This window comes from Lacerta agilis, chromosome 13 (assembly GCF_009819535.1).
Source record: "Lacerta agilis isolate rLacAgi1 chromosome 13, rLacAgi1.pri, whole genome shotgun sequence".
Taxonomy (NCBI): domain Eukaryota; kingdom Metazoa; phylum Chordata; class Lepidosauria; order Squamata; family Lacertidae; genus Lacerta; species Lacerta agilis.
In genome coordinates this window covers 12,782,523-12,798,656 of record NC_046324.1, presented here as the reverse complement: position 1 = coordinate 12,798,656, position 16,134 = coordinate 12,782,523, and the positions used below count along the sequence as shown (strand labels likewise).

Sequence of the window (16,134 nt, the reverse complement as noted above, 5' to 3'; positions counted from 1 at the left end):
TTGCTTCCCTTTGAAATCCTTTTTCTTTCTTTTTTTCTTTTCACTTCCACAAGTGATGCATTTTATATGAGCAGGGATCTAACGTGATTCTGGACTTCTGCATCGAGCGATACCAGCACTGGCATCGGCACATGCCTCTCGCTTCCCTCTCCGCCCCTCACTCACAAGGCAGTAAATGTGACTGCGGTCTGTCTCACCCACACACTGAGAATTAACATGAGGAAGTGCATGTGACAGGAAGCATCCACTGCAGTTTAAAGCTCTCCTGTGGAAGAGGTCAATAAAGCCTATTGTTGCTCGCTTCCCTGTTGGTGGGAATATTTTTTTTTAAAAAAGCCTTTTGGAGAAGGGAGAGGATTAGACAGCAAATTGCAATCTTGTGGTATTTTGGTAGAAATCTGTTTGCAGGAAGGAGGGGTTCCAAAACAACAGCTAGCAAAGAGAGACTGCCCACTTCAATGAATCTGATACTTACCTTTTAGGTAAGCACTTTTCAAACCTTCCTTCTCCGCAAGTACAGCCTAATTCCTTCAAAGTTCAGCTTCCCCACTCTTAAAGTTGCAAAATCCTCTGATGCTAAGGGAAAGAAAAAGTGTGTAACAACAAGTCTGAAACGCTACTGAAGAAATGACACGCAAATTCAAACCTCTATTGTTCCATAGTATAAAAACAAACCATATAATATATGCTGTGCATGATAAAATTCACACCGACATCATTGCAACTGAAATGTGCAAAGGACAATAGCTAAAGTAATCATAATCCTATTACAGACCTGGAGTTATAACTAATGATAGTCCTACTAAAAGTAGACCCATTTAAATCAATGGGCACGACTAACAGGTCCATGAATTTCAAGAGGTCTACTCTTATTTAAACTATTAATTTGATAGTTGTTGTTGTTTGTTTTAAAACCCAGCATAGCATTACCTGATGTGGTGCATTATATTTTTGGGTTTGTCAGGTCAGTAGGTCAACTCTTGAGTAGGACACAAACCTCTATAGCGAGCTCTTAAGATTGCTATGCGACTTTTTGCAATGCGAAAAGTGATAGGAAAATGCAATGGAAAGTGTGGACTAACAGTTGCTTGACACAACCTAAACTTTGTACCAGCAAATCAGGAAGCATGCTAGACCTTAGCCTGATTCTGATGTGACAGAAAAGGGGAGACTATCATAGGGGTGGGCAGCTGGGTACACTTGCCCCAGGCCTTGGAGGGCCAAGCTGTCCAGAGGTCCTACCAGAGACCAGCTGCCTATTTGTTTTGAGTTTATAACTTTGTTCTAACAAGACTCCCCTCCCTGGGCCTCAGAAAAGCTCTGCACGGGCCTCCTATGTTCTGTCTCCACTCACAGGCAGTGTTCTGTTTGTGCAGAAAACTCTGATGTATGTCTGGCTTAAACATAGCTTACTGCTCAAAAGAGTTGCATCCATTTTCCCCACCCAATTTTGCCTCTGGCTCCACCCACCACTGATTAAAGTGGCCCCTGGAATATTAACCATGAGGGAATGTGGCCCTCAGGCTGGAAACGTTTCTCCAACCATGGCATACGCGGTGTAGTATCTGTGACTGGCAGGGCTTATGTGCCATTGCTAGCAAGGCAAGAACACTTAAGTAAACAAAATGATCCCCACAGAAATGGTTTGTTACATGGTTACAGGGTGTTCTTAAAGGTTCTTAAAATCTTCTATTTTTTAGAGTTAACTGCAGAACGGCATCAGGTCTTGAATAATCTTGGTAACCCAGAGCAGGCCAGGAGTAGTGTTAAGTGTTGCTGATGACAGCGGGCACAGGGCAGGGGAAGTCCACAGAAAATACACAGGTATTGTCTTAAAGCAGACTTCCTCAACTTTGGCCCTCCAGATGTTTTTGACCGACAACTCCCATGATCCTTAGCTACCAGGACCAGTGGTCAGGGATGATGGGAATTGTAGTCTCAAAACATCTGGAGGGCCGAGGTTGAGGAAGCCTGTCTTAAAGCCTCAGAGGTTTATCTTTTCCATCCCACCCTCCACCCATGTTTTGTTCAGGCTCCATCTCATAATATGACACAGAAGGAGGAGTTTGTATGAAGAAGGTTCTGGAAGAATGTGCTTCAGAGAAACTTCAGCCCTAGTGGGAAACAGTGGCTTTTTGGGGATCCGTGCATGTGTTCTGCCACAACAGCTCTCTCTCTCTCTCTCTCTCTCTCTCTCTCTCTCTCTCTCTCTCTCTCTCTCTCTCTCTCTCTGCTTGCAAACCTTTCACCCGGCTGCATTATCCACCCTGCCAATATTACACATTCAGAAACAAATAGATTAAATCAATGGCTCCTTCCCTGCCAGGACCTGGTACAGTGGTACCTCGGGTTACATACGCTTCAGGTTACAGACTCTGCTAACCCAGAAATAACGCTTCAGGTTAAGAACTTTGCTTCAGGATAAGAACAGAAATCGTGCTCTGGCGGCGCAGTGGCAGCGGGAGGTCCCATTAGCTAAAGTGGTGCTTCAGGTTAAGAACAGTTTCAGGTCAAGAACGGACCTCCGGAACGAATTAAGTATGTAACCAGAGGTACCACTGTACTGAGGGATGCTCTTGTTAACGGTTTTTCTGCATCAGATGCTGCGTCCCTGCTTTTCCAGAGAGACGCACATTTGGGGAAACGATGGAAAAACAATTTGAAACATCAGAGAGTCACAGGTAAGGCTGAGAACGATTACGATTGGAACGTGGGGGTCCTTTCAGCTACTTTCAGATGAATGCCTCAGGGTTTCGTTCAACTACAGAGTTAGACCCATAGAAATCAATGAACAAAGTTAGCCATGTCTATTAATTTCAATGGGCCTACACTGAGTAGGACAAGCCTTGAAGACAACCCTCAGCCTTGTAAACCATTGGAGGGACGTGAATAAAGTTGAGGGGTGTTTGAGGGGGTAAATTAGGCACAACCTGAAACTTCGGCTTGCTTTTCAAATTGGGGGGGTGGGGGTGGAGAGAGCTTTTTACTCATGCGTTTCCACCTCCTTCTGCTAAGGCTGGATTTTGTGTTTTTGCTCCCCCTGTTTTGATATAGAAATCTATTTCTGATTGTGTTCTTTAAAAAACAAAAAAGCCAGCTTTTAAAAATCTTGCTTCACATGTGCAGCACCCTGTGACTTACTAAAAGAGTGTGTTATTATGATGTGTCTCCTCCCACACCACAGGCCCACACACTGGTGCCTCTAGATAGGGGAGTCTTCCTTTGATGTTTTTAAATCTCCCTTTCATCATTGGAAAAGATGTGGCAAGGAAACTTCTTTGTTTTTAACAAAAAAGCCCTCACATAGGAATTTATGGCATAGGAATTGGTGCCTGTAAAGAAAGCCCAAGTTTTTGCCCTGGTATCACGCGAACCCCTCATGGGGCATCCAGAATCACAGGACCATCATGTTAAATGTCATGTAAATAAAAACTGGAGGGATCAGTTGTGATTTACCATAGTTATAAGGGCCCGGGGCACAGCACAGGGTGTGTTTGTGCCAGTGGAGCCATGGTCGCAGGCACACATTTTTTGAGGGGGCATGAACAAAGCACCCGCCCCCACAAGTACCCCCAGCACAGCCTGACCTGGTACGCCTCTCCACCCGCCAAGGGCAGTGTCAGCCGGTCAGGTTCCACCCCCCCATGTGTGTGGGGGGGTTGTGTCGCTCCGGCAGTGTTGGTGGCAAGGGCTGGCGCCCCCTGGCTGGTGTGTGTGCATGCCCCCCCCCACCCTGCACGCTTGCCCTTGCCCACCCCGGGCACCACCAACCAACGCTACGCCACTGTATGATGTGAAAAGTGAATGGCATCTGTCCGCTTTCATTAAAATCTTCTGCACCACCAAGCTGTCCTTTAAAAGCCCATGGAGTATTTGCTCAGTTTCACATTGCCTCACTTTCAAACTCCTGAATTCATATCCCAACGAGACCCCCCCCCCCTTCCTTATTCGTGCTCGGCCAAGACTGGCATCCTTCAGCATGACATGACATCACAGCAGACAGAGTCAGTGGCAGTCGGATGTATGCCACTTATGCCACATCTATCTATGGTGTGTTAGTGCACACAAAGCAATGACAGTGTTGTGTGTCTGCATTTGACATATTGATTGGCATGGCCAGGACACAGAAGAATGGAGGGTGCAGAGAGAGGGTCAGAGGTAGAGATTGTAAGAGGGCACGTATCGAATGGACCAATAATTACTTTATATTATGTTCATAACTACCACAGCTAGCACCATCACCCTAGATCTTTGGGCATCTGCCATGGCCCCAACACCCTGGTGGGGGCCTACTGCTGATTCCTGCCCTGGGTCCTTTAAAAAAAATGACTCAGTGCCTGGGAGGCCTCTCATCTCAGCCTTTTAATTGGACTCAGCTGGTGTTTTACGTTGCACTCCATAAACACATTAAGTAGATGATTATGATTTCTTGGGCCCTGAACACAGGACAGGTAGCTTGGAGTTTCCAGAGTGTGAGCGTTGCCGTCTACCACCCAAGGTAGCCCGAAGGAAAGGCAAGAGGTCCCAGTGGAAGAAGGCAGAAGGTGCAATCTGAGGCACTGCAAAAGCACTACAGGCCTCAGGTAAGAGTGTCACTCCTTTAAATGTCCTGCAACTCTGCTGAGGGTCTGGGGGGGGGGCTCTGGTTCTGCTCAGATATATAAAGGCTAACTTAATGGTTGGACTCGCTGGGAAGACTCTGGTTTCCTTGTTGCTTCCTATGAGGTCTAGGTTGTCTTCTGTAGGCTTGATCTCTATATCTGGTACCTACAAATGAACGAGTCCAGTTGAAGGTAATATCGTCCCAGTCTTGCTACTTAGCATCTTGAAGGCTTCTGGCTTGAGGACCAGGATGTTGCCCGAAACTAACAGCAGAAAGCATGAAGAGAAAGTGACTGGGTCACCCAGGAAGTGGATATTTGAACCTGGGTCACTACATCACCCCTGCTTTCATCAGCCACATTTCTGAACATCACCACATGTACACTTAAGCACGCTGGGTTTTCTTTGACTGTCAATAGGTAGCAAGTGCTTGTGTTGGTTAGGCTTTCCCATGGTATTGACCTGAGGCTGAAGAAGTGTTTTGTGGGAAAGAGGCTGTCATGGGCTTACTGTAACTATTTGCAAGTGATCATGGCTAATTAAACAATCTATGCCCTTTTAAACTGGGGGGGGGGTATAGTTTTCGTTCCTTATTATGTTATGTATTTTGTGTTTTTATATTGTAAATTGCTCTATGAACCTCAGGTGAAGGGCGGTAAAGAAATTTAATAAACAACAGCAACAACAACAACAACACATGCCCATTGCACACCCCATGCTGGTTCTATACTTGTTCCTGTAAGGTCTTGGAGATCTGTTGCCAGTCAGAGTGGACAACACTGAGCTAGATGGACAAATGGCTGCCTTGCACCATATCAGATTTCTATCAGATATAGAATAAAAGTGTGCAAAGTAAGTAAATATATGTTTTTGACAATTTTTGTATGCATTTTGGCCACTGATTTCAGCTTTTTCTCTCTAGTACAGAATTCAGATTTTTGTTTTTAAGTGTAATATATACATCCTTTGTAATAAGCATTAAATCATTGGGTCAGCCCCACTGCTTAATGCAGTTTTGTGTTCCTCGCTAATGGCTAAGACTGCTAGCAGTTTTTGGTGGACGCGATGTGCTTTATTGCACTGCCGACTCAGCCTGGCTTCCGGTGTGTGCTCAGTCCTTTGCAGGTTTTCTCATGTCTTCAGAGTAAATTTGATAGGCACAGGAAGCGCCATTAGATATTGAACCGAGAGTCAACAAAAAGGAACTCTGCTTCTAAGAATGGTACATCACCATCCCCCCCTCCCGATTTTATACCATATGAATTAACGCTGGCGGAAAAGATGTTTGCTTGTTTCTTTCTCTACTAGCCTTCTCATGCTGCATTGCAGAAATAGCAGCACACACACACACACACGTTTTTCTCAACAGGGAAAAAAATTGAATTGCACACATTGGCAGCGTAATATTGATGTCTTCATCCATTCACTGCCTAGCAGAACATTAAGAATTGCCCCCATCACTAAAAGTCACATTTTGCATGGCTACTAGTTTAGTGTATTTATGGTGCATGAGTCACTGAGCTTTCTCCTGATTGGCTGAAAATTAAACACCCCTGGGACTGTCAGTCAGTTACAGCCATTCTCAGCTTCATTCACAGATTTATTTCGCTTGCACACAGGGAAAATTCATTCAGAAAACTTCATTCATAAAAACTGCAACATTCTCTTTCTTTTAATCTTCCATACAAATAAGCTACCATGACCTGGCTACCGAGGAAAACCTACGGATGACTCGAAAGGCTGCTGGAGATGCTGAACTGTAATGTTTCCACTGACTGATGATGAATCTGAAGTCCAATTGTGCCGGATCATAAATCTACGAGGAGTATTTTGCTTATTGTGGTGCTAAAGGATCTTTCAAGAATTACCAGGGTTTTACTGAGAGAAACTGAGTTTCATCTGCAGAATTATTTAACATGGGATCTTCTCACCTACATTTCTGTGAATTAAGAATTTTTAAAATTGCATTTTTCCCCCCGACAGAGAAATTCAGCATTAATATGCCAATGAAAAATCTCCTTTCAATGCTGCTGTTCTAGGAAAGGTAGAAATTTAATCTCTCTTGTGCTGTTTTGGTATGAAATAGTGTTTTCCTTTCTCATTTTGAATATATTTAGATAGAATTAATTGCAGCCAGGGTTTGATTATTGCTAAAATGGGGCTATGGTAGTGAGAGGTCAAAGCAGAGCCTGCTTGCATGCTTGCAGAGCTCTTCAGAATAAACGGTTGTAGCTTTCTCTGGTTTACCTGCATGCATGCATGCATGTGTGTGTGTGTAAATTTAATTCAGATTTAATTCCAAATAGCCAGATGTCCAGACAGAGCGAGGCTCAGTTTATTAAAAGGAAGAAGTCGCCTGGGAACCTGAAGAGGACACCAGTGACAACCAAATCTGCTCTTTTCTTCTTTCTTTTCAAAATAGTTCTGGTTTGCCTGATTCCATATTTCTTTCTCTTATTTATAAAAAGGCGGCCGATTTAGAGGAGGGTGGGGTAGGGAAAGAGAACCCAGTTGCAGAACTTTGAAGGCTATGAGAGAACGCATTCCACACAGCCTCGGCGGACACATACTATATGTAGGACTGTTGAGAGACCTAGGAATGCTTCACAGGGCTAAGTACAGTCGTTTTAAAAATGAATCCCTCACATCACTGGAGGAAGATGTGCAGAGCCGTCCTTTGCACCTTAAAGGCTCTTCGTCGTCTCATTCCTCAACGCCTAACATGCCCATTGAAGATGTCACCATAGGGACGCCGGACAGCTCTGTCGCTCTGTGCACCTTGATCCCTCGGATGGCTAATATCAAGCTGGCCAACCCTTCCACCCTACCAAGCTTCAAGAACTTCTGCCTACGGACTAAGGAGGTACCAAGAATTAAGCTCACAGAATGCCAAACTGTCCCGAACAGCCCAACCTTGCCAGAAATCAATTTAACCAGCTGCCTGACTGCTTCTTATTCCCGGGGAAACCCAGACAGGCCAACAAAAGCCAAAACAAATATCCAAGAGGACAGTTTCTTGTCTGGCTCTGAGGAATCGGCTTTCATATCTAAACAGGAAAAAGACTGTAGGCAGAGGGGTGAATCCAGTTTGGAGACTGGGATATCATACGCCGTCCAGGTAAGTTGCTTCTCAAAATGTCTCTTTTTTATAGTTTTTGACATGGTAGATTACCTGCTATTAAGAATTTAAAAGCAAGACCAACTTGGGAATTATGTGGGGTGCTAAAAAGCGTTGAAAGCACTTCAGATAAAACGATCCCAATCCTTGCAGCTGTTGTGCAAAACAAAACAAAATGCCAGTATTGTTATCCTCATGCTGCAGATGTGGAGACGGAGGCTCACTGGGTAGCTTCTTTAAGACCATTTTGTGATGTGAGTTGGTGATATGTGATTTCAGGATTTCCTGGTTTATGGCTCACTTGCTAGCTTTTATCCTGCGCCAGTACATAACCCACCTCGTCTTAAAGGTCTAGCTTGGATTGCAACAGAAAAGCTAGGCAGAGAACCATGCAACGCTGAAGACATTTTCTCTCTCATATGGTGGTAAAATAAATTCTGAACTCCCTTTTGGACTGTGTGTATTCACATGTAGGGAAGCAGACTAGAGTTATTTTTAAACCAGGTATGCATATGTCTCAGCTGCGTACACACTACACAGCATGTGCAAAGCACATTGTCTTTCAGATAAGACTGGGGCACTGTAGTTTCTTAAGGGCTGCTGGGAATTACGAGTCTGTGCATGGTAAAAAAAAAAAAAAACCAACATCGCCCAAATTTATTTGAGGGCAGGAAAGAATGTGCTTGAAAGGTATAGTGTGAACATTTTATGTGTGTTTTATATTTGAGATGTGCATGGAAATGTGACAAACGGCGTGTCATGGGAGAAAACAGTCTCAAGATAATGATGGATTACGATCTAAGCCATGAGCTAGTACACTGAGGTAGTTGTTTTTAAGACACAGTACAAGGTGTTCCTGGTGCAGACTAGATCAACCTGTCATCTGACTTGACCTCTTTTCTGCCCAGTGGTATGGGTTCGGCCCAGAAGAAGAGAATAAGTTTGTGGATAGGGATGTGGAGCCACTTGGAGGAGTGCCAGTGCAGAGGGCATGTTACTCGAGGAAAACCCCCCAAAATCTTCAACACTATAGCAACTACTGGTCACTCACCCATAGCTAAAAGGGTTTCCTGGGAAGAGGGGCATAAGCAGGGATGGGGAGCTTGTGCCCCCCTAGATGTTTTGGACTACACTTCCCATCATCCCTGACCATTGTCCATGCTGCCTAAGGCTAATGGGAGATGGAGTTCAACAACATCTGTAAGGCCACTGTTTCCTTATACCCAACATAAGGGAAGGAGGAAGAAGATTGCAGAGGGGGTCGTAGAAATGCTGTTGTTCGAAAATGACTCATGAGTCCATGACTTCTCAGACATTTTGAAGTGGAACCAAGCTGTAAATTGACTTTACTGGACCCACTTGTAAACTATCTCTACCTTGCGAGCCCTACTTCCCCCTTTATAACACTAAACAGGAATATTACATAAAATGCTTGGTACTGAGAAAGTTTATATTTAATTGTTAATAATAATAATAATAATAATAATAATAATAATAATAATTTATTGTTTGTACCCCGCCCATCTGGCTGAGCTTCCCCCAGCCACTCTGGGCAGCTCCCAAACGAATGTTAAAACAATAGAGAACACAGCGTGTCCCCCTGTTTGGATATTTCTAATCCACATTTTTCTTTATCGTTTTTGCAGGGGGTAGGGGGCAAATAACATGGGTATTAGCCAACTAGGTTTTACTCTGAGTCGGCCCATTGAAAGTAGACATGCCTAGTTTGAGTATGAGTAAGACCGATTAGAACCCTATCTATTTAAATAAAATTTAAGGATGGTATTATACATGAAATGAAGGAGGGACTAAGAGGGCCACTTCCTTCTGAAAGAAAAATGGCATTGAAATAGGGGGAATAAGGAGGCAATATCCTGATTGTGCAGCCTGCTTAGGAATCACTGTGTTTCTCAGACTGCCAGAGAACTGGCATATCCAACATTTTATCTTTAACCCAGAAGACAAAGCCCTCAGCTCAGATCTCCCAGTATCCTTTCCCTGCCTATAATAAATGAAAACTACAAAACGAAACATATGCCCCAAAACAACTGTCCTACTTGTGCAGGCTTGTATGGTCAAAGATGTACAAGCTTCCATTTTTATTTTTCCCCCAAGTCAGTTTCAGGGCAAATACCTAAAGGTCCAATGATTTGTATTGTCACCCCTGTGTTTACCATGCAGTTGGGTTACATTCCATCTTTCTGTATGAAATGCACTCGGGACAGCTTGGGCATGTTACGCAGTTGGTGGCTGCACAGATTGCGACGTGCTGAGCAAAATGTTGATGCGTGATGTCCTTCCATGTGCTCTGCAACCCTTATGTTCTTGCAGACCCCAGCTAGCGACAAAAAGCAGGCATATTCACGAGCATTGGGAGCTGCCTTGCTGAGTTGGGCCATTGCTCCATTGAACTTAGTAGTATTGTTTGCACGTAATGCCAGCGGCTGTTTAGAATTCCAGACAGGAGTCTTTTCCCAGCCCAACCTGGGGGTGTAAGGGATTGAACTGGCAACCTTCTGCATCCAAAAAGAGAAGTTTTCCACCCAAGGTACAGCCTTTCCCTTTCTGCTCCTATTGGGCCCCCTTAGAATCACAGAACTGTAGAACTGGAAGGGACTCCAAGGGTCAGCTGGTCCACTCCCTGCAGGTCAGTAATAAACATCCACATATCATATTATTGCATTGCAGGGGATTTGTAGATGATCCTCAGGGTCCCTTAAAACTCTATGATTCTATGTCGCCATCAGTCTAGCACAGGGGTCAGCAACCCTTTTCAGCCGGTCCACCATCCCTCAGACCATGTGGTGGGTTGGACTATATTTTTTGGGGGGGGGGAATGAACAAATTCCTATGCCCCACAAATAACCCAGAGATGCATTTTAAATAAAAGCACACATTCTGATTTAGTTCTTAGCCCCCATTTCATTCTTCTTTATTTTATTTGTAGCAGAGCAAGATTCAGCTTTTAGCGAGTCTGGATTTGGATTTTCGAGGTCTGGCTTTAGATCTCTCCGCTGAGCTCAGACTTTTTTTGGGCAGGCCTGGTCCTGTCAATATTTCACAGGGCAATCCTATGTACGTCTACTCAGAAGTGAGTGCCTCTGAATTCAGTGGGGCTTACTTGCAGGTAAATGGATACAGGACTGCAGCCTTAAAGATTTGATTTCTTCATCGTTTTGGGAAGCAGGAATACTCTCGAAACAGCTTTTAGGGGGGAAAGATTGTAGTGCAGTATAGGCAGCTGGTGCTGTTTTGGCTTCAGAATACAAATCAGGTTTAAGACAACAAGATATGCCGCTGGGCCAAATTCTGCTGACTAGCCTACATTGGTTTGCATATTCTGTTGTGCCTACTTTAGCAATGGTCCCATTCACCACTGAAATGTGGCCCCTGAAAGGTTGCCCAGTAAGGAATGTGGCCCTCAGGCCGAAGAATGCTTGCCACATCTGCAGTAAGGGGTTCACTATGAGTAAACACCCTCCAAAACCTGAGATGGCACCTTCCAGAACTGCCTGCCATTGTAAAGTGCATATCAGACAGAAGAAAACTGCACGTATTTCAGAAAGGTGTTTGTAGAGCCAAGCAGTCCTCCTAGCGAGTCAAAATGCATATTACTGGGGTTTTTCTTTAAAGGAAACACAGTGCCCAGATTAGCTAATCCTGACCTAGCAATAGGTTCCACCCTTGATGGGGGAAATAGTTAGATCCCGAGCAAAGCCTGCCCATCTGACTTAAAGGGAAAAAAATCAGGCTGGAAAATGGATTCCACGCAACATGCTGGCCCCGATCCAGAGATCTTCATGGATTGCCATCCGCTGCATGCCTTCCATGGTGGGGGAGAGCTCCCTTGCTGAACAGCTGGCCCAAACTGTCAGCTTTGATAGCACTGAGCACCTGTTACAGCAGGAAGGAAGGGGGTGCTTGGCATGAATTCCCTGCCCCTGAACAGGTGTTCACTGCTGGTCAGAGCTGACAGTGTTATCTGTCTGTTTGACAAGTGTGGATAGGGTACACAAAAGCTTATTGGGTGCATCAACACTATGTGCATGTGAGGACCCAGGGCAACCTGCTGAAGCTCCATTTCTGAATGAATATTTCCTCTCCTGGATTGACCTAGCTTGATCAAGGTGCCCAACTTCCATTGTGGTTGCAGAAGTAAATGGAGAAAGGTGATACCAAGAGGTCTGGAGATAATATAGTTTGGCTATAACTTAAGGCAATAGCACCGTTGTTGTTGTTCAGTCGTTCAGTCGTGTCCGACTCTTTGTGACCCCATGGACCAGAGCACGCCAGGCACCCCTATCCTCCACTGCCTCCCGCAGTTTGGCCAAACTCATGCTAGTCGCTTCGAGAACACTGTCCAACCATCTCATCCTCTGTCGTCCCCTTCTCCTTGTGCCCTCCATCTTTCCCAGCATCAGGGTATTTTCCAGGGAGTCTTCTCTTCTCATGAGGTGGCCAAAGTACCAATAGCACCAATAGCATAGTGAATTCAGTTAGCCTGTTCTGGTTTTGAGGCGGATTTTCTGCATTTACGTGTTCGTGTGTGCGTTATGAAGAGAGAGGAAACGTACAAAACTAAATATTTTTTCCTTTAAAGTGAGTGCACACCAAGAAGAAGATCAAGCGTCTGTTGATGGGATAGAAAGTGATGCCTTAATATGTTCGTTCTCAGTCTCTCAGATCAGAGGTTAATTTTGAGGCAGCTCTCTGCTCTGGGAGCATAATAATGCTTAGAATTTAATGCTGCAGAAAACCAACTTAAATAGAACTCATTAGAAAGTTGTGGTAGCATCTGGGGATAATTAGACTAATGAAGTTGAAAAAAGCAGGAGTATCAGGAAACACAAAGTGGCAGGTGCTTGGTGTTCAAATGCATCAAGGAATAGTTAGGGATTTCAGAGATAGAAATCAATGTTTCCCTGGGAAAGGCATGAATTATGTGAGAAAAAAGTAATATATTTATTGTTACTTTCATAATTATTAGGTGTCATTCTAGTATTTTCCTTCTTTTTTGAAATACCCCCCCCCCATGCTCTTTTGTATTTTTGGGTAATGAAACTACGCATAAAAGAACTTCAAATGCATTCTTCACATATATTGTTGCAGTAATCCTTAAAACAACTCTGCATAGTGCTGAGGAATTGCTGCATGTGGGAGGGATGGAGCACATGCTTTGCATAGACAAATGTCTGCTTGGACTTGACCACGCACCTCCTTGTCCACGTCCTCAGCCAAAACTCATGCAACAAAAGTGGGCAAGACAATCCTCCAACACCTCGCCAGATTCAGCTGCAACAATAGCGGAGTCTCTCACAATGCCTCACAAACACATCACCGTGGGCTTCAGAGAGCACGTAACAAGACACCAGGCCATCTCTAAAAGCACTGCTGGATAATATGCAGAGGATGCAACGGAGACTGAGAAGGAATTATCATAGATAGGAGCACAGAAAGCTGCCTTACACTGAATCAGACCATTGGAATTCCCCATCAAATAGTTGCACCTGGTAGGCCAGCTGGTCTTATTTGCATACCCTGTTTTCTTCTCTTTCAGTTCCTGCCAGAGCAAAGCCTTTGCTGCACCAGTGGTTTCTTGAGAACCACATTTTCCACTCCCCACCTCTTCCTTGCTTGCCCACCTTCTGCCTATGCTTGCTTTCAACTCTTTCCCAATATGGATTCTGGCAGAATATTCAAGCTGGGTTAAAAAAAAAAAAGCATCAAATTGCAGCTGGTTAACAATAAGAAGCTGCCTTCTACTCAAGTCAGGCTGCTGTTCCATCTAGCTCAGTACGGCCTACACTGACTGGCAGCAGTTCTCCAGTGTTTTAGGCAGGGGATCTCTCCCAGGCCTACCTTGAGATGCCAGGGATTGAACCTGGGATCTCCTGTGCACAAAGAAGGAACTCTGCTGCGGAACGATGGCCCTTCCCCATATTAAATTATGGGCATTTGAATTTAAAAGTTCTGCAGGGAACAGCAACAGCTCTGCATTTAGGCAGAGTGAAGTGTCAGCCTCAGGTGGTATGAGGGGTGGGAAAGAGCTGCCACCCATCTTATCCTCCACAATAATAATAATTTTATTATTTATATCCTGGCCATCTGGCTGGGTTTCCCCAGTCACTTTGGGCGGCTCTCAACAGAATATTAAAAGCACGATAAAACATCAAACATTAAAAACTTCCCTAAACAACTTAGCCTGGGTAAATGCATAGAATCATAAAGACAGAAGGGACCCTGAGGATCATCTAATCCCCCCCCCTGCAATGCAGGAATATGCCACTGTCCCATATGGGGATTGAACCCGCGGCCTTGGTGTTATCAGCACCATGCTTTAACCAACTGAGCTATCAGCCCGAGGGCCACATTCCCTTGTGGACAACCTTCTGGAGTCCATATGCTCTTGATGGGCAGGGCCAGAGACAAAAGTGAAGGGAACAATGAGTGTGAATTTTACCTTTGGGTAGAGTAGGTTTGTTTCTACACTCACTTGTGTATTCTCTCCATCCTCCATCCAGGGCAACAAGAAGCATGTTCAGAGTGCAAGCACACTTTCTAGCTAGGCATAAACACCTCAAAGCAGCATTGGAGAGGGAGGTGTAGATTCCTCTGGGTTGAGGTTCTACCTAACCTAACGTGGGTGGCGCTGTGGTCTAAACCACTGAGCCTAGGGCTTGCCGATCAGAAGGTCGGCAGTTCGAATACCTACGACGCAATGAGCTCCCGTTGTTTGGTCCCAGCTCCTGCCCACCTAGCAGTTCGAAAGCACGTCAAAGTGCAAGTAGATAAATGGGTACCGCTCCGGCGGGAAGGTAAACGGCATTTCCGTGTGCTGCTCTGGTTCACCAGAAGCGGCTTAGTCATGCTGGCCACATGACCTGGAAGTTGTCTCCCTTGGCCAGTAAAGCGAGATGAGCGCTGCAACCCCAGAGTCGTCTGCGACTGGACCTTACGTTCAGGGGTCCCTTTACCTTTAAGATCAAAACTGCTCAGTTGGGAAGGCTACATACACAGCCTGGAGGTCAGGGCTCTTGTAATCTTAACAACTGGGCAGAAGAAAGAATTTTGGCACCTGCATCCCTGTAGAGGTGAGAAGAGTCTCTAAAGACTTTTTATGTATGTGCAAAACAAGGCACTTTCCAAAATTAGAGTTAATAATAATAATAATAATAATAATAATAATAATAATAATAATAATAAAACAATAGTTTATCATTTATACCCTGCCCATCTGGCTGGGTTTCCCCAGCCACTCTGGGCGGCTTCCAACAAAATATTAAAATACAGTAGTCTGTCAAACATTAAAAGCTTCCCTAAACACTACATGCCGGCTTATGCTGAATATATTTTTGTCTCTGTTCTGCCATTAGATTCAATACGGGGAGGGGAATCATACCCAAAATGCCAGGGAGACTTGGGGTGCTTTTCGGGTGACCTATCTCTTGAGCATCCTCTTTTGTTTGCAAGGGAGATGAACTGATGTTGGCTATTTAAAAAGCACCCGTTCTGATTGTTTGTGGGGACATGAGATGTCAATTGGGTCAAAGCAAGTGTTATAACACGATATCCAGTGCATTTTCCTGTCACTTTCCTTATCACAAAAAGTCTGATATGGGGGTGGGGAGAATGATGGCCAAGGTTTGCCAGACAACTACAATTCCACAACCTGAATTTGGTGGTATGTGATTGAAAAGAACGATGGTCCAGAAGCACTTACAGGTCTCCCCCTCCAATCTGACACCGACAGTCCTTCTGATACTCGTCCAATTGTGTATTTTCATTCATCTCAGTCAGTTCCACGGGAACAGTGGTGAGGAGTCTCAATCAGTCAGGGGTCAGCAGACTTTTTCAGCAGGGGGCCGGTCCACTGTCCCTCAGACTTTGTTGGGGGCCGGACTATATTTGGAAAAGAAGAAGAAAAAGGAATGAATTCCTATGCCCCACAAATAACCCAGAGATGCATTTTAAATAAAAGAACACATTCTACTCATGTAAAAACAAGCTGATTCCCAGACTGTCCATGGGCCAGACTGAGAAGGCGATTGGGTCGGATCCGGCCCCCGGGCCTTAGTTTGCCTACCCACCACTGCTTGAACCTTAAGCTGCTATGAAATAATGTAACACATAATAATTCCTAGGATTTGGAAGAAAGGCCTGATTGTATAATTAGTAGAAGACTGGTATAAATTCCAGTTTTCTTGAAAAATGCAAATTTAAAATCGCATGTAGTGCCACTGGTGTGAGCCCCCCCCCCCCCCGCAACCCACTGGCCTATCTTTCAGTGTCCTGGTTTCTATCCCTGGTAAATTGCTGTCCTGATAGTGCCTTGCTTTGGCCTTTTGTGAATACCTTCTTAAAATTCTGCTGGTGTGATTTGCCAGTGTCTTGGAACATTTGCCAGGGCAGCCAGA

General features: G+C 44.7%; 1 protein-coding gene across 4 annotated transcripts in view; it reads left to right on the top strand.

Annotated features, from left to right (window-relative positions):
- Positions 1 to 4,285: 4,285 nt before the first annotated feature.
- SHC4 (SHC adaptor protein 4) overlaps positions 4,286 to 16,134 on the top strand; it is a 58,830-nt gene continuing 46,981 nt past the window's right edge. The window contains exons 1-2 of one of the 4 annotated variants that reach the window (XM_033167231.1): positions 5,968 to 6,646; positions 7,071 to 7,720. In XM_033167231.1, coding sequence (XP_033023122.1) covers positions 7,133 to 7,720 — 588 coding nt within the window. In that variant the 5' untranslated portion in view covers positions 5,968 to 6,646; positions 7,071 to 7,132. Of the gene's footprint in view, positions 4,584 to 5,967; positions 7,721 to 16,134 lie in introns of those variants that run through there. The other 3 variants (XM_033167233.1, XM_033167232.1, XM_033167230.1) reach the window with 3 other exon arrangements.